General features: G+C 58.9%; 3 protein-coding genes and 1 long non-coding RNA gene across 10 annotated transcripts; 2 read left to right on the forward strand and 2 right to left on the reverse strand.

Annotated features, from left to right (window-relative positions):
• SYTL1 (synaptotagmin like 1) lies at positions 1–8,509 on the forward strand. Of its 4 annotated transcripts, none has more exons than XM_067724995.1 (15): positions 1–148; positions 2,318–2,546; positions 3,529–3,677; positions 3,900–3,972; positions 4,054–4,099; positions 4,517–4,589; positions 4,835–4,938; positions 5,093–5,206; positions 5,444–5,610; positions 5,883–5,979; positions 6,320–6,478; positions 6,753–6,831; positions 6,955–7,054; positions 7,861–8,066; positions 8,275–8,509. In XM_067724995.1, the coding sequence occupies exons 2-15, from the start codon at positions 2,356–2,358 to the stop codon at positions 8,412–8,414; spliced, it is 1,698 nt and encodes a 565-aa protein (XP_067581096.1). In that variant the 5' UTR covers positions 1–148; positions 2,318–2,355; the 3' UTR covers positions 8,415–8,509. The 4 variants fall into 4 exon arrangements, with proteins under 4 accessions (XP_067581096.1, XP_067581099.1, XP_067581097.1 ...); XM_067724996.1 differs by lacking the exon at positions 1–148 and adding an exon at positions 1,161–1,290; XM_067724997.1 differs by lacking the exon at positions 1–148 and adding an exon at positions 1,235–1,306.
• On the reverse strand, positions 8,495–20,443 carry MAP3K6 (mitogen-activated protein kinase kinase kinase 6). Of its 4 annotated transcripts, XM_067724994.1 has the most exons (30): positions 19,628–20,435; positions 18,264–18,280; positions 18,141–18,170; positions 18,029–18,052; positions 17,563–17,753; positions 17,278–17,446; positions 16,787–16,893; positions 16,194–16,364; positions 15,981–16,093; positions 15,425–15,584; positions 15,057–15,219; positions 14,861–14,980; positions 14,702–14,751; positions 14,517–14,612; positions 14,276–14,363; positions 14,061–14,194; positions 13,530–13,657; positions 13,156–13,292; positions 12,730–12,835; positions 12,084–12,241; positions 11,788–11,980; positions 11,546–11,684; positions 11,089–11,248; positions 10,743–10,919; positions 10,358–10,463; positions 9,913–10,084; positions 9,737–9,822; positions 9,570–9,643; positions 9,203–9,279; positions 8,496–8,980 (listed from the first exon to the last, which is right to left on the reverse strand). In XM_067724994.1, exons 1-30 carry the CDS (start codon positions 19,968–19,970, stop codon positions 8,890–8,892), a joined length of 3,780 nt encoding a protein of 1,259 aa, XP_067581095.1. In that variant the 5' UTR covers positions 19,971–20,435; the 3' UTR covers positions 8,496–8,889. The 4 variants fall into 4 exon arrangements, 3 of the variants coding, with proteins under 3 accessions (XP_067581094.1, XP_067581095.1, XP_067581092.1); XM_067724993.1 differs by having other exon boundaries at positions 8,495–8,980; positions 14,285–14,363; positions 18,141–18,280; XM_067724991.1 differs by having other exon boundaries at positions 18,141–18,280.
• LOC137218366 (uncharacterized) lies at positions 19,693–27,853 on the forward strand. Its single transcript, XR_010940681.1, has 2 exons — positions 19,693–19,830; positions 27,738–27,853. It is a non-coding gene; the product is annotated as an uncharacterized lncRNA (long non-coding RNA).
• On the reverse strand, positions 22,146–27,108 carry FCN3 (ficolin 3). The gene is given in 10 exon segments (XM_067715682.1): positions 22,146–22,387; positions 23,421–23,526; positions 23,767–23,789; positions 23,896–24,025; positions 24,552–24,561; positions 25,145–25,265; positions 25,488–25,520; positions 25,750–25,794; positions 26,140–26,235; positions 27,102–27,108. Coding segments are annotated over 10 exon segments (813 nt in total).
• Positions 27,854–27,937: the final 84 nt, after the last annotated feature.

A 27,937-nucleotide genomic window follows, 5' to 3' on the forward strand; every position in this document is an offset into this window, starting at 1 on the left:
TCCTCCTCCTCAGTGGGGCAGCCACTCCGCTGGGCCGGTTGAGTCAGCCTTAGGCCCACACTGCTCTTCTTCTGGTCCCTGAAACTCAGCTGCCAGGGAAGCCGGGGTTACCCGACGAAGGTGTCCCCTCCATACTGGACCCCTACAGGTAATACACCTCGGGGCCAGAGGGCCCCTGCCAGTGTCCCGAGGGGTGGGCACTGCCACCTGGTGTCCTGAGCACCCTGTAGGACCCAGGGGTCGGGGAGGTGGGACGTGTCTGGGGCTGGAACAGCCAGACAGATGGACAGACCCTTAAACTGACCAATGGGTCTGTCCCATAAGTGTTGAAACAGAGTGGGGAAGACCAGACACTGGATTCTGCCTCTGGAACCAGAGGGGACTGCAGGGAGGGGTGTGCTGCTGGGGACCCTGGGCTCAGATACCCACAGCCCAGCCCAAGCAGACCTCAGGACAAGGGCGGGGAGGGTCAGTTCTGTGGAACGTCCCTCCACCTCCATACTCATACACACACATCTGGTGGTCCCCAGGGCATCAGAGTACACACCACAACACACAGCCCAGTCACACATGTGCACACACCCCACCGCGCTGTCGCCCAGAAAGTCACAGAACATATCACACAGACGAGAGTCCCCCATGCAGCACCACACTGTGACATGACGCCCAGACACACATGCAGTGATACAACATTCACACCCACAAAATGAACAGCCTCCCAAATCCCACAGTCTGCAGACGCCTGCTGAACAGAGACTCACAGTGGCACCGGGTAACACAGGGGCAGCCACACAGGCTCACACACCAGGCCCCAGAAGAGCCCTAAACAGTGCGTCTGCAACACCCGGGACCTGCACACAGTAGATGTTCAGGAAATGCTGTTAACATCCGTCACACAGGCATTTCCACAGTGTCACACACGACACCCGATAGAGACACCCAGTCCCCCCCGGGTGAGAGTGGGGCAGCAGGGGGAGAGGGCTCGCTTGAGGGGTTCGCTGACTCAGCTGGGAGGGCACAGAGCGCGGGCTGGCGGCAGGCACAAGCCAGGACCTGCCCGCTGAGTGTCCTCTTCCCATCTCAGCCCTGCCTGGTGCCCCGGGAGGGAGGGGACTAAAGGGGCGGGAGGAGAGGAGAGACCGCCCAGTGGGCTCGGGCCACGGCTCTGCCCACGGCCCAGTCACAGGCTCCTTGCCACGTCCACACGCCCCTCAGGGCTGGGCAAATGTTTTCCTTCCGGAGTCACCGTGGTACCTTAGCTGCTTTGCAGCACTCGGCCTCCACCACCAGGTCCCACCCCAGCCAGGTCCTGGGTCAGGGCGTGGGGAACCCATGTGGCCAGAGTAAAGGGGTCCAGGGAGGGGCTCCAGGCCAGGGGGCAGGGCTGGCAGCAGGGGCAACCTTGGGCTGCAGGCCTCCGTGGGAGTGGGTGCAGCAGTTACCTCCGGGGGAGGAAGTTAGGCTGTGAGCTGGGGAGGAGGCTGCCTCAGACAGGAAGGCCAAATAGGCCAGAGCAGGGTGGAGGTGAAGGGTGGAGGTGAAGGGTGGAGGGAAAGGACCCAAGTCGGGAGATTCCCGGGGCAGGGTGGTGAGCAGATATGTGTGTGCACCTGGGTGTCCGGCTGCGTGTTCGTGTGTGTGCATTTCCCGTGTGTGTGCAGGTGCACGTATTTCTGCATTTAACTCGGCAAACTTTTACTAACCATCTGCTGTGTGCACGGTTCTGGCTTTGAGGATGAGGCCCTGTCCCTGACTTCAAGGAGCTCACAATCTAGTTTGGGGGATGCAGTATGTGTGTGCAAAAGTGTGTGTGATTTGTATATATCTAAGGACAGGTCTTTGTCCCTGGACTTATTCTTGTACAGGTGAACCCCTCTGTGGGTCCTTGTCTCCCGTGTGCGTGCGCCTGTGCGCAGGTTTAAGGATATGTTACATACATCTCTTGGTCTGGACATGGATCTGGGCCTATGACTGCATAGGGCCCTTTATGGGGGACCGGGTATGCGTGAGCCTGTCTTTATATAGGTGTCAGTGTGCATGTGTGACCAGGTGTGCATCTCACTGTGGGGAACTATATCTACATGTATCAGTGTGCGCATGTGCGTCTCTACATGTCTTTGAGTGTGTCCCTGAGTATGTTCATGGGTGTCGGTGTGCATGTGTCCACGAATGCATCTCATGCCACCTTGATCTCAGCCTTCCTGGGCTTGTACCCCGCCCACCATGGGGAGTGTATATTTGGGCAGAAAAGGCAATTGGCTCCAGGATGTGCCCTGTATATGGGCAGGCCTTTACCTGACCCTTGCTCTGCCCCCAGGGAGCCACGTGTGCCCAGCCTGGGCGCTGCCCCAGCTGATGCCCCAGAGGGGCCACCCATCTCAAAAGGGGCTCTGGTCCCTGCCTGGCCTCCTCATGGCCCATGAGCCACAGCCTGAGGCTGATGGGCTATTGGATCTCAGCTTCCTGACAGAGGAGGAGCAAGAGGCTATTGCCAAGGTCCTGAAGCGAGATGCCCGCCTGCGCCAGCTGGAGGAGCGACGGGTCAGGTAAGGCAGAGTAAGGGAGCCCCAGAGGAAGGGGCCTCAGGCACTGGGGGGCTTGGGTGACTCCCACCCTCTCCCCTACCAACGTGCAGCCTGTCAGATATCTGGGTAGGTCTTGTTTTTGCCCACTGGTCCACTCCACCCTTGGCCAGCTCAGTTCATCACCTCTCTCAGGGTGGCTGCACCAGCTCCCTTGCCGGCCTCCCTGCCTCCGGGCTCGCCCTTTCTGGCCCACCCTCCATGCTGCAGCTGGGACTCTCCAGATCTGTCTTTAATATCCTCTCCTGAAACCTCACATGGTTCCTCCACATCTCCTGTCAGGGGCAAGCTCCGAAGCGTGGTCCACAGGCCTTCCTGGTTGGACCCTGCCAGCCTCTTCCACCAGTAAGCCTCACCCCCTGACACACATACACAGAATGTCCACTACAGCCACTCAGGTGCTCCACAGGTCCCCGAACACACCCTTCGCTTTTATGATGTTTCTCCTGCCTGGAAGAGCACAATGGCAGAGCAGCATGGGACTTACAAGTAGTGTTTGGGGACAGACAGACACCTCCTAGCTTGTAACCTTGGACCCCCCCAGTACCACTCTCCTCATCTGTAAAATGCAGCTAACGAGCCCTACCTCATAGAATTAGGAAGGATTATACACAGTCATTTAATGAATAATAATTATTTTTCTTCTCTACCTGGAGAACTCCAATTTGTCATTTAAGAGCAATTCACATGTCACCTCCTCTGGGAAGCCCTCCAGTATTCTCACAGGCAAAGCTGGCCCTCTTACATACATCATGGCTCTACCTCACTATAGTGTACTTGTCTATTCTGGACTCAGTCTCCCCACCAAACTGAGCTCCTCCAAAGCAGGGATCAAGTCTGATTTGCTGTTGTATCCCTGGCCCCAGGTACAGGGCCTGGCACAGAGTGGGTGGCAATAACGTTGATTGCATGAGTGGTGACAGCCGCGCCCTCCCCCATCCTCCAGCAAGCTCCGGACATCGCTGGCAGACCCTGGGCAGCTGAAGATCCTTACAGGGGACTGGTTCCAGGAAGCACGCTTCCAGCGGCACCACCACGCCCACCTTGGCTCTGACCTTGTTCGCGCCTCCATCCGCAGGAAGAAGGGCTCCAGGGGTGAGAGGAGCTCCCCAGAGTGGGGCACGCCTTGGGCAGCCCAGGTCACCGGGTGTATGTGGACGAGGACAGAGGGCCCCTGGTTTCAGTTCCAGCTGCCCCTGGCACTGTGTGACTTTGGGTGGGCACCACCCCTCCATGGGCTACAGGAGGTGGGTGGGCATCTCCAAGGGCCAGACATCCTGAGAAGAGAGTTTCACAGAACTTCTCACCTGGGTGCAGGAGACCAGGCTCAGGGCAGCGATGGGGAGGCTCAGGCTGCTGGGAAAGAGACCGAAGAGGCGCTGGAGCCCAGGTGAGGAGGCATGGCAGGGAGTGGAGGGTGCCTCCCAGTCACCTGGGGCCCATCTCTGACTATACCTCTCCCTCCTCCCAGGCTCCCCATGGACGAGGCCCCCCAAGAGAGGTTCAGCGAGGCTGAGGCGAGTAATGAATGACTGAATGGGCTAATGAATGAATGTACAGTGTCCCTGGCATGGAGGTGGGATGTGCTGGGGAAAGAGCCCAGCCTGAGAATTAGGAGACCCTGGCCTGGGCCTCTGTCATCCTCCTCTGTCAAATGGGGGTGTGGGCCCATCCTCTAAGGAAACTCTGCATTGGTTACTAGGGGTGGAGTGTGGACTGAGCTGGGTGAGGTCCAAGACTCAAATGCCACCAGTGGGACCCTGGGAGTTAGGTAGGGCAGGCCCTGAGGTGTGAAGGGGTGTGAAGTACAGGCCAGACTGGTCCTGCAGCTGGTTGCCAGCTCTGCCCTGAGGGCAGTGCAGAATCTGAAGCTGGAACCTCTGACCCCTTCACCACTGGCCCCCTCTGTGACTTCTACCCCTTGCTTCTTTCAGGGACCTGATTTCCCCTCACCATATGTCCCCCCAAAGGCTTCAGATCATGAGGAGGAGCCCCAGGCCCAAGAAGGTGAGTGGGAAGGTGTGTGCTGGGAGCACCGAGAGGTTGCGGGGATCAGAGGCAGCTCTAAGTGACCCCAGCCACCTGTGTTCACCTTCCTCGTCCTGCTTAGGGGGCAGGTAGGTGCGGTCTCCACCGGAGACCGCAGGGCACAACTGGGGTCTGAATGGGGGTTGTAAACCAGTCCCTCCAAATTTGCTCAGGGGCAGGGCGGGCTGGGGAGGGGCTCGCTGAGCTGTTTGTGCCCCTCCCAGCCCCTGGCCCCGGCGGCGTTCAGGCCTTCGCCGCAGAGGAGGCTGACCCTGAGCTGAAGCCTCCGTCGAGGGGAGAGGAGGAGCCGCAGCCCCCGCCTGCCCAGGTAGGCGGGAGCGGCCCGCGGCTGCTCTCAAGACCCGGAGCGGATTCTGGGCGGGGAGTGCAGCTGCGCGAGGCTGCGAGCGGTCCGGGACCGAGAGCGGTCGCGGGAGGGGCGGGGGGTTAGGGGACGCCCCCGTCATTTACCTCCTCCTCAGACCCTGGAGGCGTCCGAGATCCTGGAGAATGGGGAGGAGGTCCCGGGGCCCGACCTGTCACTCGAATGCGTGCTCAGCAGCAGCTCCTCCACGCCCAGCCTCAACTCCTCCACGGTGAGGGGGTGAGGGAGAAGGCCTGGGGTGGGGGTGGGGTGAGCCTCCCCTCCCCGTATCCCGAGGCGTTGCCCCTGCATGACCCCTCCCTTGACCCCCGGACCTGACACTCCAGCCTCCAGGCAAGCTACCTCACTTTACCCCCCTACCCTCCCATCTGAACTCTCCGCGCTCCCCTTCCCCGGCCCCGACGTGAGCCCCGCAGCCCTCCCTGACCTCCCCACCCTCCGCCCGCAGCTGAGCAGCAGCCAAACGAGCCTGTCCGGGGAGGCGGAGGCGGGCGCGGTGCAGGTGCGCGGCTCCCTGTACTTCGCGCTGCGCTACGAGCCTGGTGCCGCCCAGCTGCGCGTGCACGTGATCCAGTGCCAGGGCCTGGCCGCCGCCCGGCGCCGCCGCTCCGACCCGTGAGTGTCTGACCCAGCGAGGAGGGGCGCTAGGGAGCCTCTCTCACTGCCCAACCCCACCGCTTTTCTTGGCCTCAGTTTCCTCATCTTCAAAATGGGAATAACGTTCTTGGTAGACGCGGGAGCTGGGTGAGATAACTCCTGTAAAGCGCTGCACGAGGCCTGGCACGCGAAGCTGCGTTCCCGGCTGTGGCTGGGAAGTAGGCGCTGGAAGGGGCTGGAGGGGTAAAGGGGTCCCCCTTCACCTCCGGTCCTCACCTGCCCCGCTCCAGCTACGTCAAAAGCAAACTCCTCCCGGATAAGCAAAGCAAGCGCAAGACCTCAGTGAAGAAACGGAATCTGAACCCGGTCTTCAACGAGACTCTCTGGGTGAGGCCGCGACGCCAGGGCGGCCCCCCATTAAGGAACCGAACGCCCCTTCCTGCGGGGACCGGGTGGCGGGGGCAGCCATGGTGTCGTCATTGTCGGTCGTTCCAGTCCTCCATTCTGGGGGAGGAACGGCAGGGAGGCCCTCGCATTAACGCGCTCTCCAACATGTCAGCCTAGAGGTGGGCGCGGCGCTAGTCCAGACCCCCATTAATACCGTCCGGGGTTCCCCAGGATTCCTTCCAGCAAGGAGCGTGGTAGAATAAGCCCCAGCCAACACTCCCGCAACACTGAGGCCGGGGCCATCGACGCTGCTTCATTAAAGCACACCTCCTGTCCCCAGTACTCTGTCCCGCAGGCCGAGCTCCGGGGACGCGTGCTGAGCCTGTCCGTGTGGCACCGCGAAAGCCTGGGTCGCAACATCTTTCTGGGCGAAGTCGAAGTGCCCCTGGACACGTGGGACTGGGACTCCGAGCCCACCTGGCTCCCCCTGCAGCCCCGGGTGAGCAGCTGGCCCGCGCGGGTAGACCGCGGCACAGATCTCCCGCCTTTACCGCACTGGGCTTTCCCCCAGTCCTCGTCAGCCTCGAAACCTTAGGGCCCCATGCAGAGGTCTGTCCCTGACTGCCGGTGGCAGGGCTGTCGGATTCCCCAGGCTGTTCTCTCGGCAGCCCCCTCCAAGACCCCGCCCCGTCGGTGTCTGGAGACTCCGCTCCCTTCCGGCCCCTTTTCCCTAGGACTTTGTCCCCACCCCCTGACGATCCCGCCTCTCGCAGGTCCCGCCCTCTCCCGACGACCTTCCCAGCCGCGGACTGCTCTCTCTGTCCCTCAAGTACGTGCCCGCTGGCTCTGAGGGTGAGTGACCGCCGGCGAGAGGCCAAGCTGGACAGGCCTTGAGAGGCGGGGAATCTCTGTCCCGCAAGGGTGAGGCACAAGTGTCTGTCCTTGGGGCAGGGCCTGAGCCGAGCCTCTTCGCAGGCGCAGGACTGCCCCCGAGTGGGGAGCTGCACTTCTGGGTGAAGGAAGCTCAGGACCTCGTGCCTCTGCGCCCAGGATCCCTGGATACCTACATACAATGGTGAGGGGCATCGGTACTTCCCCGCCTCCCTTCCCTTCTCATGCAGTAGAGCTCCCCACCTTCAACAAACCCCTTCTGGTCACCCACCCTTGATTCCCCACTCTGGGCTTCGACCGCTGAGCAGAGGTGGAGGGGACAGCTTGAGCCAAGGCCTGGAGTCAGGAGAGTTGAGGACTCCTCTGAGCAGCTGCATTTCAGTGACTGGAGCATAGGACTGGTTGGAGAGCTGAGGCTGAGACCTGGGAGGTCTCAGGGGCCTGTCCATGGAGGACCTGGAAAGCCAGGCTGTGGGGTTTGGTCCTGAACTTGCAGTTCAGTGGTTTTGCAAGTAAGCACCGGAGGAATTCTAGGGGTGCCTCCAGGTGCTGTCCCACCCTCAGAGAGTAAAATAGAGGCAGGCCAGTGAGGCCTGAGCCCCAGCCTTGATGCAACAAAAGACATTGTTTTTCTTTTAGGTTTTGTACTTCTGAGTAATATTTTTGTCTTGCAGAAAGGGCTCCAAGGCTTTAAAAAGTTTGGAAACTACTTCTGGGGGGCTGTGAAGGTGACTGAGCTGAGGAGTCGCAGAACTGCATTTCAGAGACATTACTCTGGGGTCCTGTGAATAGGTGTTGTGACTTTTAAAGGCAGGAGATCTGAGAGGAGGTTGGCGCAAAGGTCCCAGGATACTGAGGGTTTGAGGCCAGTTCTCAGGCAGAAGCCAGAGGACATGGACATTATGAGGAAGTATGGGTAGGACTTGGTGACTTGTTGGTTCTGGGGAGGGTGAGGGGGTGGCCACTTGACGCCAGCCCACCCCCCCACAGTTTGGTGCTGCCTGATGACAGCCAGGCCAGCCGCCAACGGACAAGGGTGGTGCGACGCAGCCTCAGCCCCACGTTCAATCACACCATGGTTTATGATGGCTTCGGTCCTGCTGACCTGCGCCAGGCCTGTGCTGAGCTCTCTCTCTGGGACCATGGGCCCCTGGCCAGTCGCCAGCTGGGGGGCACACGCCTCAGCCTGGGCACCGGTGAGTGGGGCAGAGCCCTGAGGGGACCCGATGCTAGGAGGCAGGGGCTCGACATGTGGCCCTGGGCACTTCTCTGTCCTTTCCTGAGCTTTGGTGTCCACGGAGAACGTGAGGGTGATAGTGCATGATCTGGGACCAGGCGGGTATTCCTTGGGACCTGGGGTGTCCAGTGTGACCGTGTCTTCCACCCCTGCCCGCCCACATCTAGGCAGCAGCTATGGGCTCCAGGTGCCCTGGATGGACTCCACACCTGAGGAGAGGCAGCTGTGGCAGACCCTTCTGGAGCGGCCATGTGAGTGGGTGCATGGCCTTCTGCCCCTCAGAACCAACCTGGCCCCCAGGACATAGCTGCCCTACAAGCCCTACAAAACCCCTCTTTCTGGACCCCCATCTCACGGCCTGCCCTTGGCTAAAGTCAATAAAGTCTATTCTGAGGGCAACAAGGGGCTGATGTCGGCTTGGGGGTGGGAGTGTGGGGAGGGCAGTGATAGCAGGGAAGTGAAGAGGGCCAGATGAAGGACCTTTAGACTCAGACATGAAGACTTTAGGGAGCTGGTCCTAGGACTCCTCCCCATACTTCAGACATCACCAAGGCCCAAGGGTACAAAAGTATTGTTTAATAGTCTTTGCCTGCCGGCACTCCGTGAGCTTGAGACACCTCTCTGGTTGGTTCCCCCCACTGGGGCTAGGCTTGGGCCCTACCCTGCCCCCCACCCACCTGGCCTCCTCCAGTTGCCCCTGGGTCCTGGGGCAGGTGTGTCAGAAGCCGCTGTGTTTCCTGCATTCGTCCATCCTTGGGTCTGGCCTCCCGTCTCTGATGTCCTCATTCAGCCTCCCGCGGGCCAGGGGTAACTGGCGTGGACCTTGCTCGCTGTGCCAAGATGGCTCTCCAGATGCGGCATACCATCCCTCCCCTGGGGGTACCAGGCTCAATGAGCCTCAGGCAGAAGAAGGCCCTGGGCTCTCTCTCTGGTACCCACTGTCTGCCTGATGCCCCCTCTGCCCCCAAGGGACCTTAGGGTCCCTATAGTTTTCAGAGAGGAACACAGGCAGGTCTGTAACTAGGGGGGTGGTGTCACGATCTGGCCAGCATGAGGCCATATGTGTGGGTTATCCCTCAAGGGCCCAGGACATACCTGATGCGTGTGTAGACGAGGTCATCTCTGGTGGCACAGGTCAGTAAGGCATGGAGGGTGAAGCTGTGGTTCAGTAGCTAGTTGTGGACAAAGACACATACACAGAAACAGGGAGGGTTAAAATCAGAGAAAGATGGGTCCAGAGACCCAGGAACTAGCTCTGTTCTACTACCAACATGCTAGGACAGATCACACTCCTTGCTGGGCCTCAGTTTTCTCATCTGTCCAATGGGAGGCATATACAAAGTGCTAATTCAGTATTGAGATTCTCTGCATCAGAGGGAGAAAGTGAGAAGAGCTGAAAGATGGGCATAGTTGGAGTCTTTGGTTGGGGGGGGTCAGGGACTGCCAATACTCGCCCCCTCACCGTCCGGATGGTGCCTGAATCCACATTCAGTTCCTGTAGCCACCGCACCAGGCCATGGTCCACTGTGAGAGCAGCTGTCGGGGAGAAAGCTGGTGAACCCAAGGACGCCTCTGCCAAGAAGCTGCCTCACACCCACCGTTCGAGCTCTCCAGACTGCTCCCCCTCACCTGCGGGCTCCCCACTGACGCGCTGTAGGGTTAGCTGCACCAGGGCCTGGCACTCCCGTTCCTTCTCAGCCAGGACATCTCGTAGCCTGTTAGAAGGCAGAAGGCAATAGAATGGAGGGGGCGTAGGTAGGGGTGAAGCTCCTGCAGAGGCTATGGGCGAGTCCCAGAAGCTGTACCTATCGGTCTCTGCTCGCAAGAGGCCCAGCTGCACCATCGAAGGTGGGGTTCCCTGCTCGGGTTCCCCTGGGAGCGGGCTCCGCTGGACTGGGGTCTCCTGCTGCTTCTCCTGGGACTCCTCTTCTTTACTGGACTCCTCCGACTTCGGTGGGACTGCCTCCTTCTCCGCCTCTGCCAATCCGAGCGGGGTGAACTCAGGCAGGGCGAGAATGCCCATTTAGGACCCCAGACATCGGCAGAGGACGCGGGGCTCTGGGCACGGGCTAGGCAGTGTCAGCCTGGGAGATATCCATTTGGTTACGCCATCCCCCTGCTTGGCGCCGGGTCAAGCCAGGGCCTCGCTGACCACGCCCCTACCTGCCCTATTTGTGTTCGCCACGCCCCCAAGGATCACATCCTCGCCCCGCAGGCAGGCAGGCAGGCAGGCTCCGGTCCCCCACCCACCTGGGGCCAGAACAGCCAGGGCTGCCAGCACAGCGCGGCTGAGCAGCGAGTCCAGCACGAACATCCAGTGTGGGCGGATCTGGCGCCTGTGGAGGATCTGCTTCACCTGGAGCAGGAGGAAGGGTGCGGCTGAGACTGCAGAGCTTCAAACAGAGATGGGGCTTGAGTTGGAAAGGCCTAGAAAGTCTTCTATCGGAGGCAAGTGGGGTGGGCGGGCTTGGGATCAAAGGAGGGGCTGGGAAGCTAGGACTGGGCCGATGTCCCTTTCCCGATGGTTCTATCGGGGAAGACATGGAATCTTGCAACATCAAGTCCTTGTACATTCCCAAGCATGGGGAGCTCACTACCTCTTATTGGGCAGCCCTAACTGAGAAAGCTCCCTCACCGCATCTGGGAAGGCGAAGAGCGGTCCTTGCAGAATCTCGGGCCCGAGGCCCTGGGCCCGAAGCTGCCCTTGCAGCTCCTGCAGCTCCTGGGCCAGCTGCTGGCGGTTGGGAGTGTGGATGTGCGCCCTGAGGCAGCGCAGTAGCTGTTCCACATGATTCCTCCCCAGATGGGAACCCTGAGGAGGCAGAGAAGGTCATCAGCGAGTATTCCCGCCTGAGCCGGGGGGAGATGCTGGTGGGAGGGTGCAGGGCGCGGTGGGGTGGGCAGCGGAGGGACGGGGGAGGCCTTCAGCAGGAGTCCTGTCGGTGCTCGACCAGCAGGGGGGGCCGGGACGAGCCGCCCACCTGTTCCTGCTCCAGGTGCAGACTCTCTGCCAGGGCCTGTAGCTCCTGCTCCAGTACCGTAGCCAACATGGCCCGGCGCTTGCTCTCTTGGTGCAGGAGGCTCAGCCCCGAACTCTCCTCAGGGGACGCGGGCTCCTCGGCCCCCGGCTCCTCAGGCACCCTGGGTGCAGTGAAGAGCGGCTGTTGGAGGGTGGGCAGCAACACCATCCCGCCACCTCCACCCCAGAGTTTGAATCCTGGCTTTTACTTTTATGCCCACCTCACAGGGACAAAAGAGATGAACTCAGCATTGAGAGGGCACAATAAATATAAGTAAGAGCATGTGGGAGGAGGGCACCAAATGCCATCCTTACAAGTGGCCAAAGTGCCCAAGTCCCCAAGGAGGGCTTTTTCTGGAGGGAGCGTACCAAGACAAAACCAGATGAAGCAAACCCCCCCCAGGACCCTGGGTTCTTACCGGAGCTGGCTGGTGTCCCCATAACTGAGCCAGCGCTTGGGGGGACTGGGAGGGTGCTGAGAGGGTGCCTGAGGCCGCGGGAATGTCTGGGACTGGGAGGTCAAGGCAGCTAAAGGAGTGGGGCTGGCGGAAGGGGCGTCTGAGGGAGGGACAAGGCTGTCATCCGGGGCCCCGAGCCCTCTCACCGCCACAGCTCCTCTGCCCTCACCCCAGCGTGCTCACTCCCTCCACCCGCTTGGTACCTGAGGGCCTTAGAGCGTACTGGGGGGAGCCGGGGTTGCGGCTCCTCTTCCCAGGTTGCAGGAAGGGGTCCTCCAGCAGCGCTTGAGCACTGGCTCGGAGGCGTGGATCTGGCTCAAAAGTTCGGAGGAGGAAGGCTTGAGCCTCGGCTGACAGAGAACTGGGCATTGGTGGGTGCACCTTGTACATGCCCACCTGGGAAGAGGGCAGGGAGGGGACACAAGGGACAAGTTTAGAGGTGTTCAGGGCCCAGTCTGTCCCCACCCCACCTCATAAGCCAGGCCGTGAGGGATCTCACCTGAAACATGGCAGCCTGCGGGCTCCCCAGCTCGTAGAAGGGTGGGCGACCTGTGGCCATCTCGATTACAGTGCAGCCCAATGACCAGATGTCCGCCGCCTTCCCATACCCTCGTGGGCCCTGGTCAATGATTTCTGGGGCCATATACTGTAGGGTCCCTAGGACAGGAGCAGTAGCAATAATGTGCATCTAGGCTTTGTCGCTGTGGGGGGTGGCAGGGGGCTCTGTCATCCTCTGGCCACCTGCATTCACCCTGAACTTTAGTATCCGGAACAGTTCCTATCACCTCCCCTGGTCATCAGCCATCTATCCTGAGCCTCCTCGCTCATCTCAGGCTCTGTCACGTTCGTGGGCTCCATCACCCACAGTAGGTGCCATGATCTAACCTGGATCGCATCATCCGCTTTGACCTTTGGCCGCATCAACACTTCTGGGCTCCGTTTCAGGGACTAAACTCAATGTCATCAGCTATGCAAGCTCCAGTTCTAGATCCTATCAGCTAACCTCTGGCTCAATCACCTGCCCCGGGTTCCATCCCCCATTAGGACTCTAACTCCATGCCCAGGAGAAACAGCATTCCCTGGAAGGTCCCAAGAGTTCTCTGCCCCACATCAGCAACCCCATTCACCACCCCACCCCCTGTTACCTGTGAAGGTCTCAGTGCAGGGTGTGATGCCTGCTAGTCGCTTGGAGGTACCGAAGTCGGAAATCTTGAGCAGCCCGCTGAAGGTGTTGATCAGTACATTGTCCCCCTGAGTAGAGTGGACAGTGTGCTCAGCAGACATCAGGCTGGGCTCCTGGTGCCAGAACTGGACTCTATCCCGAGACCCTGACTCCTGGGACTCCCAGCCTTACCGTGCCTCTGTCAACCTCCTCCCCCTGCCATCCCACTTATCCCCCTCTGGAAGTTAGCTTCAGATCTGAACTTCTTGCCTTCTCTAGGGAACCTTCTTGATGAATTCCCCAGTCCTTTGCAAAGGGTCTGTCCACTTAGTCTAAAATGTCAGCCTCTGTCTGGGGCCATATCTCTGCCTCCCCACTCCCCACCAGGGTGAGCCAGCTACACGCTGACCTTGATATCTCGATGCACGATGCGGTTGTCGTGCAGGTAGCTGAGCCCCTGCAGGATCTGGCGGATGTAGAAACTGATGGTGCTCTCGTTGTCCTGCAGGGGTCCCCACACTGACCGCAGCAAGGAGGACAGGCTGCCTGGGAAGATGAGTCCAAGGTCATAATTGGCACCCACTTACTCCAGCGCACAGCTCTGCTCAAAGGCCAGGCCATGGCCCAAACTCCATCACCCAACTGCACTGCCTCAGCTAATTCTGGGCTACACTACCCACACACGCTAGGGTTCATTTTCCCGGAGGGCTCTCCCCCTCTGCTTGGCTCCAGCCCCATGCCCCACAACTCCAGTTCCGTTCCCGTCCCACGCAGGGCAGGAACCTCCAGGCACTTCCTCCATGAAGATCTTGAGGTAGCCGCCCTGACTGACTGAGCCCAGATAGCGCACGATGTTCTTGTGGCGCAGGCGTTTGTGCAGAGCGATCTCTTCATGCAGTGGCTGAGAGAACCTGGGGGCAGGTAGGGAGTAAAGAACAGGCCAGCTTGGGGCAGAGATGCTTACCCAACTCCAGCGCCAGCAAGGCAGGCCCCCAGGATCTGCCCCGCCCACCAGCACCCCCGCCCCTGACCTTCCGCAACTTAATCACCCAGCCCACATGCCCTCCAGACCACAGCCCGCCCTCCGGGTCCCTGCAGTTCTGCGCACAGGCCTGGGCCCACTGGGCTCGTACTCTCGCTTCTGTGAGCCAGCGCACTCGGCTCGACCACTTGGGCATCCGCGTCGCCCCCGCCTGCAGTCCCGCCCACAGGACCCTCTCAACTCGCGGTCCCGCCCATTTGACCCGCCCACCTGGTCCCCCAGCCCCCCACCCCGAGCCCTGAGCCCCGCCCGCGTGGCCTCAGGTCCCAAACCTGCTGTCCCGCTCCGGGATCTCCTTGATGGCGATGCGCACCCGCGTGCGCCGATCGCGGCCGGCGTACACCACCCCGTAGGTGCCCTTGCCCAGCACCAGCCGCTCTCCCGACTCCGTGTACTCATAATCAAACTGGGGGGCGGGTGAGATGCGGGGTTCAGCTGGGCCCTCAGCCCTTCCCCCTCCTCAAGCTCCCAGCAACCCCTTCCTCACCTCCAATACCTCCCCTCCGCCCTCCGCCTCCTCTGCGGCCGCCGTGGAGTCCGGATTCTTCACCAAGGCCTGGATCAGCCCGCAGAACCTGGGGACGGAGATCAGACTGATGGGAGGGGCACCTTGGGCGGAAACTGTCCCCTTTGCCGAAGAGCACCCAGGGAACATGTCCCTTCCTTTCCCTCAATACCCCGGGCACCCTTGCCCTCAGAGCACCCCGACGCCGAAGGGCTGCGCGCACCACTGACAGTGCCCTCCGCTGGGGAAGCACAGCTGGACGTCCTGAGCCGGGGGAAGCGCGTAGAGGAAGCAGCAGCGCTCGTCTCGCTTCGACACGCTGGAAGGGATGAAGAACCCCAGTGAGCCGGGCAGCCCAGCAGCGCCGCCCCCGCCCCCGTCCGACCTCCCCCAGGTCTCCCCTCTCACCTGACACCGCTGATGGAGGCCACCGGGAAGGTCCAGCTGGAGGGAACGTCCTGTGAGAAGAAAAAGGTCCGAGAGGGATGTGGGGACTGGGAGAGGGGTCTGGGGATGGGGGAAAGGCTGGAGAGAAGGGGTGCATAGATGTGAATGGGGGTGACTCACCGGCGATACCACCTGCTTACCGGGCTCCAGCAGGCTCACTGTCACTGCGCTCACCGGGTTGGTACCCTGAGCCTCCAGCCTGGCCGGTAGCAGCACCTTATTCATCTCCAGGACCAGCACCTGCAGATGACAGGGGAGAGGGGTTGGTCAAAAGGGACCTGCCCCTCTCCCAGGTCCCACACCCCACGGGCCTCACCAAGCACTGCTCCCCTTGGGGAGAAGTCATCTTGAGTGGCTGGCAGGACTGTAGCAAAAAGTGGAGCCAGAAGTGGGCGTGGTGTGGGGTTTCTCCAGGAGGCTCTAGTGTGGGTCTGAAGTGCTGGTACAGCAGGAAGGTTTCCATCACAGACACCAGGTACCTGCAGACACAACCTTGCCCTCAGCTCAGCCCAGGCACCAGCTAGCACTGCCAGGGGAGTAGACTGGCTTGGATGCAGCCAGAATGTGGCCATTGGGTGCCATGGGCACTGGTCTGAAAGAGGTTTGGACTAGAAGCCAGTGGATATAGGTGCAGAAGCTGATAGACCAGGCCAGCCCAGGACCACCACAGAAGGGGCCACCTACCATATGGGGGCATTGAGCTTGTACAGCTGCTCTGCAGCCAGTGCCACCTGGGTGAGGTCATTGACAAGGATCTGAGCTCCCAGGTAGAAGCCAACATCCCAGTAATACTGCATCTTCTCCGCACAGCCTTTTCGGGCCAGCAGGCAGCCCAGCTTCATGCCTGGGAGGGAGGGGCATGGGTTGTATTGAATGTGATTACAACTTTGGGCAAAGCCCAGGTGTAGGCCACAAAATTCATGTGGGCAGGAACATAGAAATGGCTAAAAACTTAGGTGTGGCCAGATCTCAGGTGGGAGTAGGAGCTCAGGCACAGGTAAGGGTTTGGGAACAAGTGTACATGGAATTCAGTGTGTAAGGAACACAGGTGTGAGCTTAGGAACAGTTGTGGGCTCAAGGGCTCACGAGGGCCCAGGACTGGGGTGGGTTCAGGCAGAACAGGTCCAAAAGGGGATGTGGTCGGCCTCAGCTCCAGCCCAGTATCTTCTCTCCCTGCCCTCTCCCCAGGCCCCTCTGAGCTCCTGTGGGTAGGGGATAGGGGTGCAGGACTGGGGTTCACCTATGAGCCGGAGCTCCTTGGAGTCCTCAAAGCGCTGCCCAGCAGCAATGAGAAGCACAGCTGCATTGATGCCCGAGTGGAGGCTGGGCTCCACATCAAAAGCCTTGCGATACCTGGGGTAAGGGTGGGGGGACACGGGGCTGGACTCATGCCCACAGCCTCATTCCTCATCCCTCTAGCTCAGCCCACTGTCCACTCGTTTGGGCCCCTTACCAGTGATAGGCCTGCTCCCGGTGCCCAGCATCCTGGAAGCCAGAGCTGAAGAACATGTCCTTATAGATACGGCCACACATGCAATATAGGTCAGGTGCCACTGAGCCCTCAAACTGTACCAGTGGCAGCAGCACAGCCAGTGCCTTCTCCCGGTCCCCAGGCCTGTTCCTCCTAGGGGAAGGGGAAGAAGGCTGGGAACCCACTTGATGGCCCTGCCTCCACTCTCTGTCTAGGAACCCCTAGACCCTAAACAGCAGGGACCCTTCCAAGGGCCTGACAATCATGAACCCAGAATAGCAGTGACTCTGGTCAGCTCTGATCTTTCTAGAGGTAGCGATCCCAGATGGAAGTGATTTCTAGCTGCAGTGACTCTGAGAAGCAGTGACCTTGGATAGCTGTGACCACTCCAAGGGCAGCGCCACCACCCCACCCCACTCTGGGCAGCAAGAACAGAACAATAGGGACCATTTGACGTCAGTGTGACCTTGGTCAGCAAATTCCCTGAACAGCAGTGATTGCAGACAGCAATGACTTTGCACAGCAGAGACCCGTGTCCCCACATGCTACGACCTGAGCCTTGCTCTGCTACCCACCGGTTGAGGGCAAATGTGTAGTGGAAGCAGACACTGTGCTGCTCGGCCACGTCACAGGTGGGCAAGGCCTGCAGTGTCTCCACCAGCTCAATGATGGCTGAGTAGTCCTGCAGGAGGGAATAGCGTGCCCGGGCCTGTTGGCCTCTGGTGGGTCCCATCGGCCCACAGACCCTGAGGTAAACCTTGAGCTGGGGTCCCCTCCCACCCCGACACCCCATCTTCCCACCCACCATCCTCTGCACACCTCCTTCAGGCCCAGCAGGTAGTGTAGACACCACACCTTACACGGAGAACCCACTGTGTGCCCCAGCCTCCCAGCTGCCCTGGGAGACAAGATCGTCCCCTATTACAGACGAGGAAACCGCGGCTCAGAGACGTCAGATAATTTGTTCAAAGCCACCAGTGAGCAAGTGAGTCCAGGAGCTGGACTCGGGCTTGTCCGACACTGAATGCCGCTGCCCCCACTGCCCGCCTCTCTGAGCACCACACACCTGCACATCACGGTAGGAGAGCAGCAGGTTGATGATGATGTCAGGGCTGAGCAGCTCTACGCTGTCCAGTCTCCACTGCAGGCGAGCCAGCTCCTGCCGCAGCTGCTGCCCGCTGAACCGCTCCCGCGCCTGCCGGATGTCCCGCCGAATGGTCTCCCGGAAATAGCCACTAACGTCCACGGCAGGGGAGGGGGGGAGAGAGAATGGCCGGGCTCGCCCCTCAGCCCCAGCCCCCTGTACCCTCACCAGCCTCCTCCTGGTGCACCTGCTGAGGGCCCCCATTACCAGGAGTCCGTGGGCGTGGTCTCCAGCAGGCGGGCAAGCCGGCCCACCAGGGGTGTGAGCAGCACCTCGGTGCCCACCCCAGCCTGTACCAGGCCGTCAGCCAGGCCCCTCAGGAGGCCCGCATCTCCACATAGCACCCGACCAGTGGCTGTCACCACATAGGGGATCAGCGTGTAGCTGCCAATGCAATCCTGGTGGGAGGGAGGTGGGAATCAGTGGAGGTCAGAGGTCAGTACCAGGTTAGAGAGGGGCAGTGAGGGGGTCAGAGGTCAGCACCAGTGGGAACTAAAATAGCAGGGAAGGGGCACACTTCATGAAGGGAGACCACAGGGAACAAAGGGTCACATGGATGTCAGGGGGCACTAGGGAGGTCAGAGAGGAATGAGGAGGCCAGGAAAGATAGTGGAGGTCAGAGATCATAATGGAGGTCAAAGGGCACATTGGAGTAGGGGTGGTTTCTGCTCACCGAGTTCTTCTGGAAAATGTCCTCCTGCAGGGGACAGACATTCAGATACTGGTGTTCTGAGTAGGGCCACCCCAGCTTTGTGCCGGCCCCCACCAGCCCGCTGGCCACCTACCCGCAGGGCCTGCAGGTCAGGGAGGTCGGCCTGGGAGCAGAGGAGCACGTTGTTGGTCATGCTGAAGCTCTCCCGCACACCCAGGTGGTAGAACAGGGAGGGCTGCGCCAGGGAGCTGCTCACCTCCAGCACCACCACATCTGCGGGCACACGGGTGGGGGCCCTGAGCCCTGAAGCCCAGCTTGTGGGGAAGTAGCCTGAGGATCCATCCTGGCTCAGCCTGCCTTCCCATTGTGACTCCAGCAGGGTCCAGTTTTGCTCTGGGCCTCAGTTTCTCCCTTTTAGGGTCCCTCTGGCTCATACAGAAATTATATCTATAGTATTGCAAGGAAAGGAGTGGAGCTCCCCGGGCTATGACTCACATGCCACTGTTCAGAGCCTGCGGACACTGGGCACAGAGAAGGAGGGCTGTGCACCAGTCTGGAGCCTGTTCCAGGCCATCTGAGAGGCAGGAGTTGTGCAAAGATAAAAGTTCCCTTCCCTGGGTTCTCAACCCAGTCTCTTGAAAGGGGCTGGCACAAGCAGTGTGCTGTGTGTATACACATGTGTATACACACATGCCCTGTGCGTGTACAAACACTGTGCCTCTGTGTGTGTGTGTGTGTGTGCAGCTTGCTGTGTCTGTATCTCTGTGTGTGATACTGTCTGCGACAGTTTATGTGAATCAAGATATGTACGATTTGTGAGTCTGTGACTCTGTGTGTCTCTGTCCTCAAGGTCGAGTCAGCTTTCATTTTTAGGCTGAGGTTTTATGGACATCCTGCAAGTACGGTTCCTGGACTCTTGGATGAACAAATAAGTATCGGGGGCGGGGCGTCCGGGATGGCGAGAGGGCGGGGTGACCCGCGCGGGAATAGCCGCCCCCGGGCGACCCTGCTCCGCCTCCAGTCCCCCCACCCAGGCTCGGCGCATTCTCTCGGAACTACTGGGGTCTCATAACCCAAGCTCCCTCGCCTAGAATCCAGTGCAGTTGGGCAGTTGGTCCCCTTCACTTCTCTTTCTGCCTCTCCAGCCGGATCCTCGGAAGTAGTATGCTAGGACCCCTGAATTCCAGGCCCACATGTTACGGATCCTTTTCCTAGTCCAAGTTCCACCTCCCAGGATTCTCCGTCATGAGATCCGTGCGAGATCATCCCGAGGCTGAGTTCTCCAATCCCACTCCTGAGATACCACACCCTGCCCCGCTCCCAGCCTCTCCCTAGGCACGGTGACGACTCCAGAGTGCTTAAGCTCCAACCCTGAACCACGAGCCAGGCCTGGATCCGCTAAATCCCTGCCCGAGTCCGGCCGTGCTCCAGATCCCCTAAACTCCACTTTTATCACGGCCCCGCCTCGAGCCCCTAGACTTTAGCTCACTTTATGCCCGCATAGCCCCCTACACCCCACACCTCGGGATCTACCGGGAGTCGCCAAGCCACGCCCCTTCGGCTCCTCCCCAGACCCTAAGCCCCGTCCCACCGCCCCGCCCCACCCCCAGGAGCGCTCACCCGCGTTGTAGAAGGAATCGAGCGCTGAGGTGTCTCCCAGCGCCAGGGTCCCAAAAGGCAGGCTGCGCAGCTGAGGTCGTGGCCGCGGTCCGGGGAGCTGCGCGCAGGCCTCACGCAGGCAGCGCAGAGGCAGCGGCTCCGCCTCGGCTCCAGTCTCGGGTTCCACCAAGGGCTGCGGCTCCCGGGTCAACACGTAGACCACGGTAAGCGGCCGGCTTCTCGCGCAGCCCCGGCCCGGGGACGCCGCGAGCGGCCGGCCCCGGCTCAGCGCCTCGGCCAGCGGGTCCTGCCAGCAGCTGCCGGCGCGCTCCGCGGCTCCGGACCTCAGGCACTGCCCCGCCATGCGGGGGCGCTCGGGCGTCGGGCGCCGGGCTTTGGGCACCCGGGGCGGGACAGGAGCCAGAGACAACAGATACCGGGATCTCGGGATCGGGAATCAGGTCAGGATCGGGAATCTCCTACGGGATCTGAAGATCTGGAGATCTGGAGATCCGGAGTCCGGCCGGAGGTCCCGTTTGGGAATCTGGTGTCCAGGGCGAAATCCGGCCTCTGACTTGTAAGGTCCTGAGGATCTGAAATCGGGGATTGGGGTCCAGGGAATCTTGGGCATCCGGTGATCCGCGACCCAGAGTCACGTGGGGGAGTCCCGAGTCGGTCAGGCAGTGCTCACCACCCGGATTCCGCAGGAGAGCGCCGGCAGTCGCTCTCTCCTGCCCTCACATGTATACAGGCCGGGCCCAGCCCTTTCCTGGACGACAAGGGAAAGCTCCACCCTCGGCCCTGGGGCAGCACCGCTCCCTAGCGCCCTGGGACAGCACCGCTCCCTAGCGCCCTGGGACTCGGCCTCTTCCCTCCCTCCTCTCCCGCCTCTGAGACAGGCCGCTTCCGGAACAGCCTGTGTCCCTGTGCACGCCAACCGCTGTGGACTGCTCACAGCAGGCACTCGTATGATGTGTGCCCAGGGGACTTCTCTGGTGGTCCAGTGGCTGAGACTCCGCACTCCCAATGTAGGGGGCCCAGGTTTGATCCCTGGTCGGGGAACGAGATCCCACATGCCACAACTAAGAGTTCGCATGCCACAACTAAAAGATCCCACATGCCGCAAAGAAGAGTTAAATAAATAAATATATATATATATAAATATATAAAAATAGATAAGTAAATAAATATATATATAAATAAATAAATACACACACACACACACACACACACACACGTGTGTGTGTGTGTGTGTGTGTGCCCAGGCCAGGGCTAAGGAAGGCAGAGGCAGGAATTGCAGATTGCAGGCCCTGCCCCCTGCGGGGTCTGTTGAAAGAAAGGATCTCCAGAGACATTAGTGTGTGTAGAACACAGCGTAGAGTGCCACGAAGAGTGCCTGTCCTCCGGGTCCCTGCTGTGCAGGCTGGGAGGGACTAGAGACTGGGGGAAGCCTGGTCCTCAGCCTGCCAGGAGCATGGGACTTGGCATCTGAGCCCGGTCCTTTGCACTTTTTCCAGGGGGCTGCTTTTCCCGTAACCCAATCTGCCGTGGAGCCCTTCTGATCTATGACCTCCACCCAGAACATGACCATGGAACCTGAGAAGAATCCCCATGCAAACGTTTCTCTACTACCTGGAGAACGCCAGAAACCCCAGCCCTTGGGCTACAACAGCTTCCCAGCTCCAATCCCCAAGAATCCCTAACCTTCTAGTGTGAATTAGTGAGGCAGCAGCCTGGTATAAACTTCAGTGAACTCTGAAATCAGGAACTGGGGACTTAGAGAGGTTGAGTAACTTGTTCAAGATAACTCATCTACATGACAGAGCAGGATGCAAGCCCAGCACTATCTGTCAGGCTCAGAGATCAGACTCTTAACTATTGCTCTAACACTGTCTAGAATGTGACACTGGCAAATTAACTAACTGCTCAGTAAATGCCAGCTCAGTACTGCTGTTTCACTGCCTTGTTGCCCCATGGAAGAAAAATGTACCTGCCTTGGTTTGACTAAGTTCAAACTAATCCCTAATGGGACAGGCAAGAAGTAGCAAAGAATGAGAACTTGACTTACAACAGAGCCTGGAAAAGAGACAACTTAGAAGGGACAAGGAGGGGGCAACAGAGAGGGTGAGATAGCTGTGCAATTCCCACCACAAAACCATCCACTTGTAGGACCCAGGGGGCCCAAGAGTATTCTCAGTGGATGCCTGAATCCTTCCAAATCCACCACTCAATGCTCCTCTGGCCTTGGCTTGCACACCTCTTGGGATGGAAGCCTCACTACCTTTTGAGGCCGATTCGTCCGTCTTCCTGACTGGAGGGAATATCTTCCTTGAATGGAACTGAAACCTGTGCCCTGCTCTGCCCTTGTGAGTTTTTCCCAATAACTGGAAGAGGTCTGCAAGCCAGGAAAGGGTTAAAGTGATTTTTTTTTTTTTAACGTGGACAGAGGAGCAAAGATGGTTAGCAATGGGGAGGGGTAGCCGAGGGTCCAGAAACTGTACGGGAGAGATGAGATAACTCTGCTTGTTGCCAGGATGCCCTAGCAAAGCATTATGTGAACCCTGTGGTAAGGGTGGCCCACGCCACAGTCTGAGGCCCAGTCAATGTCATAGTTACGGGCAGTGGCTTCGGACATCCAGTGGCGCCCATTGAGATTGGACTGATAGCAGGATCTGAAACACCAGGCACCACGGACAGTCACCTCGCAGTTGCTCTCGTTTGTATCATGGTTGGTGTCATAGGTGGTAAAGGGCTTCCTGCCGTGGAAGCTCAGGGTGTCCCCTGGCAGGAAGGGGATGAGAGGCACCTAGGTGCCGGCACCATGCCTGGCACCCTTGGAGAGATGATCTCACAGGAGCCTCAGAGCAATGGTGAGGTGGATGTTTTCAGCCCCCATGAGAAAACAGCAGTGCCAAGGAGCCAGGGTGTTTGCCCAAGGCTACACAGGGGCACTGGGACTTGAGCTCAGGACTGTGGCTCCAAAGCCACTGGCTCCTCCCCCTACCTTTTCCCCTCCCAGAATCCTCAGCTTCCCTCTTGCTCCTTTGTCTCCTCCCAGCTCCCATCTGCAGCCTGAGCAACTGTGCCAGGGAGAGCTGGGAGGGATTTCTCAGATGCCTGGGCAGGAAAGGGGGCTCTCCTGAGGCACCTCCTCATAACCACTTCCCTCTTTCAGATTTCTCCTTAACAGTTGGTGTTTCTTTGAAAAAAGCCTTCTCTGGTTCCTCTTCCAAAGCATATAATGCTGGGGACTTCCCTGGTGGTCCAGTGGTTAAGACCCCACACTACCAATGCAGGGGGCCCGGGTTCGATTTCTGGTCAGGGAACTAGATCCCACATGCATGCCTCAACTAAAGATCCCGCACGCGGCAATGAAGATCCCACATGCCACAACTAAGAACTGGCAGAGCCTAAATAAATAAATGAATGAATAAGTTTTTTTTAAAAAAGGCAGATAATGCTAACACTCAACAGAGCCTCAGAGTCTCCCACACCCTCCCTCCCTGCCTCCTTACCCATTTTACAGGGGAGGAAACTGAGGCTCTGACCCAGAAGGGACTTGCCCAAGGTCACATAGTTAGTAAATGACAGAGCTGGACTTTTAAACTCAGGATTGTTTGCCTCCAGAGCCCAGCTTCTTCACTCCTACACCACCCTGTCTCACAACTGCCATTTTTCAGATGAGGAAACTGAGGCCCACAGAGGGGAAGGAGTTGTCCTGGGTCATTCATGGAGGCCGTGGCAGCCCTGGGAAAGAACCCAGCCTCCCTCACCTTCTTTGCCTACTCCAGGGCTCCACTGTAGGCTCGCTCACCTGCAGTGCCCTCTGAGAACCTGCCCAGCACTAGCTGGGTAGTGACCTGCCTCCCCAAAGAGGTTCCACAGTGAGCAAAGGTGCGATTGCCTTCAAAGTCCTCCACCTCCGGGCTTCCCTGGTGGCGCAGTGGCTGAGAGTCTGCCTGCCAATGCAGGGGACACGGGTTCGTGCCCCGGTCCGGGAAGATCCCACATGCCACGGAGCGACTGGGCCCGTGAGCCATGGCCGCTGAGCCTGTGCATCCGGAGCCTGTGCTCCGCAACGGGAGAGGCCACAACAGTGAGAGGCCCGCGTACCACAAAAATAAATAAAAAAAAAAAAAAAAAAAAAAAAAGTCCTCCACCTCCACCCGCAGGTCCCAGGTACCTGGGGGACAGGGAGGCAGAGATGGAGGAATCCTCAGATCCCAGGTGGGAAGTCAGAATGCCAGGGAAATGCCCCTCCAGCTCCCTGGACCCTACTGAGAACCTACTCTGGAGAGTAAGCTGGGGCAAATTCTCATTATCTAGCCAGAATTCAGACTCCTGGCTCCCAAGACCTGCTTTGTAGGAGGACCAAGAGCAGATGAAATCCACGGAACCATCCTGTCACCGCTGGAATAGCTAGGGAGGCAGAGAAGGCTAGCACGGCAGCCATTACTCCAGGCTGAGCATGGGATGAGGAGAAGCAGGGGACAGAGGCAGCTGAGAATGGATGCACTGTGGGGGGTAGGTGGACAGGCACCCCCTCTTTGGATTGGGGGCTTGTTGATAAAGTGTGAGTCCAAGTGAGCCTTGCCTGTGAATATGCTGATGAGCTCTACACACACTTGTTACCTTTTACTGACTCTCAACTTCACACTGCAGCCTTGAAAGCCCTGGGGGAAATGAAATGAGAGAAACATCGTCCCTGTCCTCGGGAGACGGTCAGTCCAGTTGGGGGTCAGATTCAAAATAACCTGTTTTAATTTACTATCATAAGAACCGAGATATTAGAGCAGAGAAGTCACCTCCAGAGGCGCACCCAGCCTTACCCTGATGCTCCCTCCCAAGCCCACTTTCCTCTTCAAGCCAAGCAGATCCCAGGCCCTGCAGAGTTTCTCTCCTAAATATCTTTCCGTCTAAGAGCCTCTACTTCCATTGTGGCCACTGCCCACCCTCTTCTCCTGCCCCGACCCCTGCAGTTGTCCTAACCTGTGTCCCTACCTGCAGTCTGGTCCCCACTCAATGCACCTGCCAGAGTGTAGCCTGAGTCTTCTTTCTAAAACATGTCTGACCTGGTCCCTCCTCTGCTTAAAACTCTTCCATGGCTCCCCACTGCCCTCCACACTCCTCAGTGGGTCATTCAGTGCCCTCTGTGAACTGGTCTTTTCAGGGGCCCTCAGTCCATTCTTGACCCACAGCAGTAGACCTCAGCCAACCACTCCACCTGCTCTCAGCTGATTCATACAGTCCCCCCACACCCTCTTGTACTCTCCTGCCTCCTTACATTTGTCTTTCCCCCTACCTGGAATGCCCTTCTGCACCTCATCTATCTCGAGAACTTCTACACAGCCTTCAAGGCCCTTTCAAATGGCATCTCCTCTGTGAAGCCTTCTCAGACTTCATTCCGTAGTGAGTTACGCTTAAGGGATGCCTTGGCTCTGGTAGGCTCTGGCTCCCCCTAGGGGCCAAGGGGAAGAAGTGCCCACTGGGCCTGACTTCTGAGTCCCTTCTCTCCCGGACACTCGCTCACCAGCCAGCCCCCCGTTTGTGATGTCCACGTCACAAAAGACTGGGAAGCCTCGGCCCTCGGGTAGGCACAGATGGTACCAGCTGCTCAAGGTGGCACCCCAGCTCAGCAGCTCCTGGCAGCTCCTGGGGCCTCGGGAAGGGGAGATGGACTGAGGGGGGCCCCCAAGTTATTCCCCACCCTCCACCCCCCTCACAGGCAATGGAACAGGCCAAGTGTGGGACCCAAGAGCCCTCTTGATTCCTTTGGACCCCTGAAGAGGGGTTCCAAGGTGCGCTGGGTGACACCTGGGGTCCACCAACACCCCAGCACCAACTGACTCCAAGTGCCTGGCTCCTGTGAAGGCAGCCTCACTCTCCTGGCCCCGGAGCAGGTTCGCTGAATCTCCTTCCCCAGGGAAAGATGAGTGTTGGCTCTTGAGGTCTGAGTACCTCCAAGGGAATGCCCATTAACTACCAGAGGGGAGGGTGCCCAGGCCCTTCTAATTCTCCCCACTCCTCCCAGCCTTCCACCCCCTCTGCAGGAGAGAAATCATAGCCAATTCCTGAACGGCAGCCAAGCAGAGGCAGGGACAGATCAAAGAAAGACGAGGAGACCTCTGGCCGCACATACTCACCAGGCTCACCCTTGGGGCCCATCTTGCCTGGTGGTCCAAGTTGCCCTGAAATCCCAAGGCAGAGATGCATTACATCCCACCCGTGTCAGGGGCCAAAAAGCAACGAGGGATTTGGAGCCAGAAATCAAATCCCAGCTGCAGCCTTTCCTGGCTCTGTGAATGTGGGCAAACTGCTTATCCTCTCTGAGCCTCACTTTCCCCCTAGCAAAATGGGGATGGTACCACCTACCTCACAGGATCAATCTTCGGATGCTGGGCATCCGGCCTGGAGCCTGGCACGCAGTAGGTTCCTTGCCCTTTTGTCATGGGCTCTCAGCACAGGCTGTAACTGCTGCACCCCGTCCTCCCCAGCTTGCCCCAGGTCCCTGCCTGCTCCACGGCATCTCTCACCTTGAGGACCTGGCGCTCCCTTCTCCCCAGGACTTCCTGGGGCTCCAGGACAACTGGGCAGGAGGACAACTTTGCTGGCTTCCAGTTCCCTGGGTTCTGCAGGGAGACATGGGGCTGGGTGGGCACAGGATGGGCATGGGGGGAGTGGGCATTTGTCTCCCAGACCCCTCTGCACTTCTGTTTTCACCCCCCAGATTCTAGCTGTCAGGACACTGGCCTCCGGAGCTGGCAAGGTTTTTCACCATTTGCATCTATTTGCATATGTTTTTGTGCAGAGTCCAGATTATCAAACTCCCACACTGCTCCTTGAGGCTAGTGAGCCTGGCTGGGAGAAGCATACCTAGGGAGGGAATGAGGGCAGATGGGTACGGGGGGCGCCCTAGGCCTCTACCTGGGCAGCTGGGGCATCCTGGCTTCTCAGGCGGGCTCCCCAAACAAGAGGAGCAAAAGGGAGAGTGGGGTCCAGAGTGGGCCCACCTTGCTGGAGCCCCTGAGGGAGGGTGCCAGTTTATAAGCGGCCAGGCTGGTGAGAGGACATGAAACAAGACTTCCTCCTGTTGTCCCTCCCCAGGGACATCCCACCCGGGCTGGAACCAGCAGAAGGTGGGGGCATTTCCTTCCTCAGCCCTGGAGAGAATGGGCAGAATCCCTGCCTGCTGCAACCAGGATGGAGTCCAACTTCTGCTCCTGGCCTCTAGGGCTCTGCAGCCATCTCTTCAGACTTCGGGATTCACATAGGGTTTTTCTACCTTTGAACTTTAGCTAAGTCTTTGCCTTCCATCCGGAAGCCTCCTCCTCTTCTCCCCCTGTGAAGCTCCGCCCATCCATGAAGGTCCAGCCCTAATGCCATCTCCACTAGGAATCCTTCTTTGATCCTTGTCACCGGTGTCAGGAATGACCGCTGCTACCGTCTGTTGGGCACCTACTGCACCCCACGAGTCATGCTGGGTGCGGTACGTTACCTCCCATCGTTACACAGCCCCCCTCATGGTCGTTATTACTGGCCCTGGGTTACAGGCTGGTACATAGCAGGTGCTCAGTTAATGCTGGTTAAATGAATGAATAAAAATGGAGAAACGGGCCCAGAGACAGGATATGATTTGTGTTCTCTCTGGCACTTATATGCCATAGATTTTGCCCAAGCCCATGTCCCAACCCCCTTAGCAAGGTGACTTCATGCCCACCCTCAGGTCCACTGAGAAGCCCCTGGCAGTGCCTAGAAAACAGCCGCTAATATAGGCCATCGAATGGGCAGACCGTGCAGGGCAGGCATGGAGGCTGGGAGGCCAGTGAAGAGGCAGCAGCCTTGGTCCAGATGTGAGTGGTGAGGTCTGAGCTGGAGAGGGACCTCCGGTGATAGGGGAGGGGAGGAGAGGAAAGGCTCATTCATTCCTTCACTCATTCATTCCTTCATCAAACGCTCCCTGAGGGCCTCCTTTTTCCAGGCCCAGTGCTTGTGGGGGTGGGGAAGGCTGAGGTTCAAGAGGGTGTAGGGAAGGTAGAGGCCAAGTTTGCCAGACAAGATGGATCCATGAGATGGACGCTGAGACTCTGCAATTCCAGTTCTAGGAATCTGTCCTCCCTACTCTCTCCCACAGGTGTGCCAAGATCTGCAGACAAGCCCCTTTACCATGATGCTGTTTATGATAAAGTGGAAATGACCCAGCTGCACATCGAGAGGATGCAGGCAAATAAATCATCCCCATCTGTACAAGTCATAGGGCAAGTGTGATCTGTAACAAAAGGGGCAACACTGCAGAACAATATGTAAAGCACGCTCCCACTTTGTATTTTAAAA

Source organism: Pseudorca crassidens, chromosome 2, assembly GCF_039906515.1.
Source record: "Pseudorca crassidens isolate mPseCra1 chromosome 2, mPseCra1.hap1, whole genome shotgun sequence".
Taxonomy (NCBI): domain Eukaryota; kingdom Metazoa; phylum Chordata; class Mammalia; order Artiodactyla; family Delphinidae; genus Pseudorca; species Pseudorca crassidens.

What these genes read in the sequence shown, in the direction of transcription:
- SYTL1 (XM_067724995.1), top strand. Translation starts at nt 2,356, where the DNA reads ATGCCCCAGAGGGGCCACCCATCTCAAAAGGGGCTCTGGTCCCTGCCT. An exon ending in AGAGGTTCAGCGAGGCTGAG is followed by an intron (nt 4,100 to 4,516) that starts GCGAGTAATGAA and finishes TGCTTCTTTCAG; the next exon opens with GGACCTGATTTCCCCTCACC. An exon ending in CGTGCCCGCTGGCTCTGAGG is followed by an intron (nt 6,832 to 6,954) that starts GTGAGTGACCGC and finishes GCCTCTTCGCAG; the next exon opens with GCGCAGGACTGCCCCCGAGT.
- MAP3K6 (XM_067724991.1), bottom strand. Translation starts at nt 19,970, where the DNA reads ATGGCGGGGCAGTGCCTGAGGTCCGGAGCCGCGGAGCGCGCCGGCAGC. An exon ending in CATGGAGGAAGTGCCTGGAG is followed by an intron (nt 13,293 to 13,529) that starts GTTCCTGCCCTG and finishes TCATCTTCCCAG; the next exon opens with GCAGCCTGTCCTCCTTGCTG. An exon ending in GGGGACACCAGCCAGCTCCG is followed by an intron (nt 11,249 to 11,545) that starts GTAAGAACCCAG and finishes CACTGCACCCAG; the next exon opens with GGTGCCTGAGGAGCCGGGGG.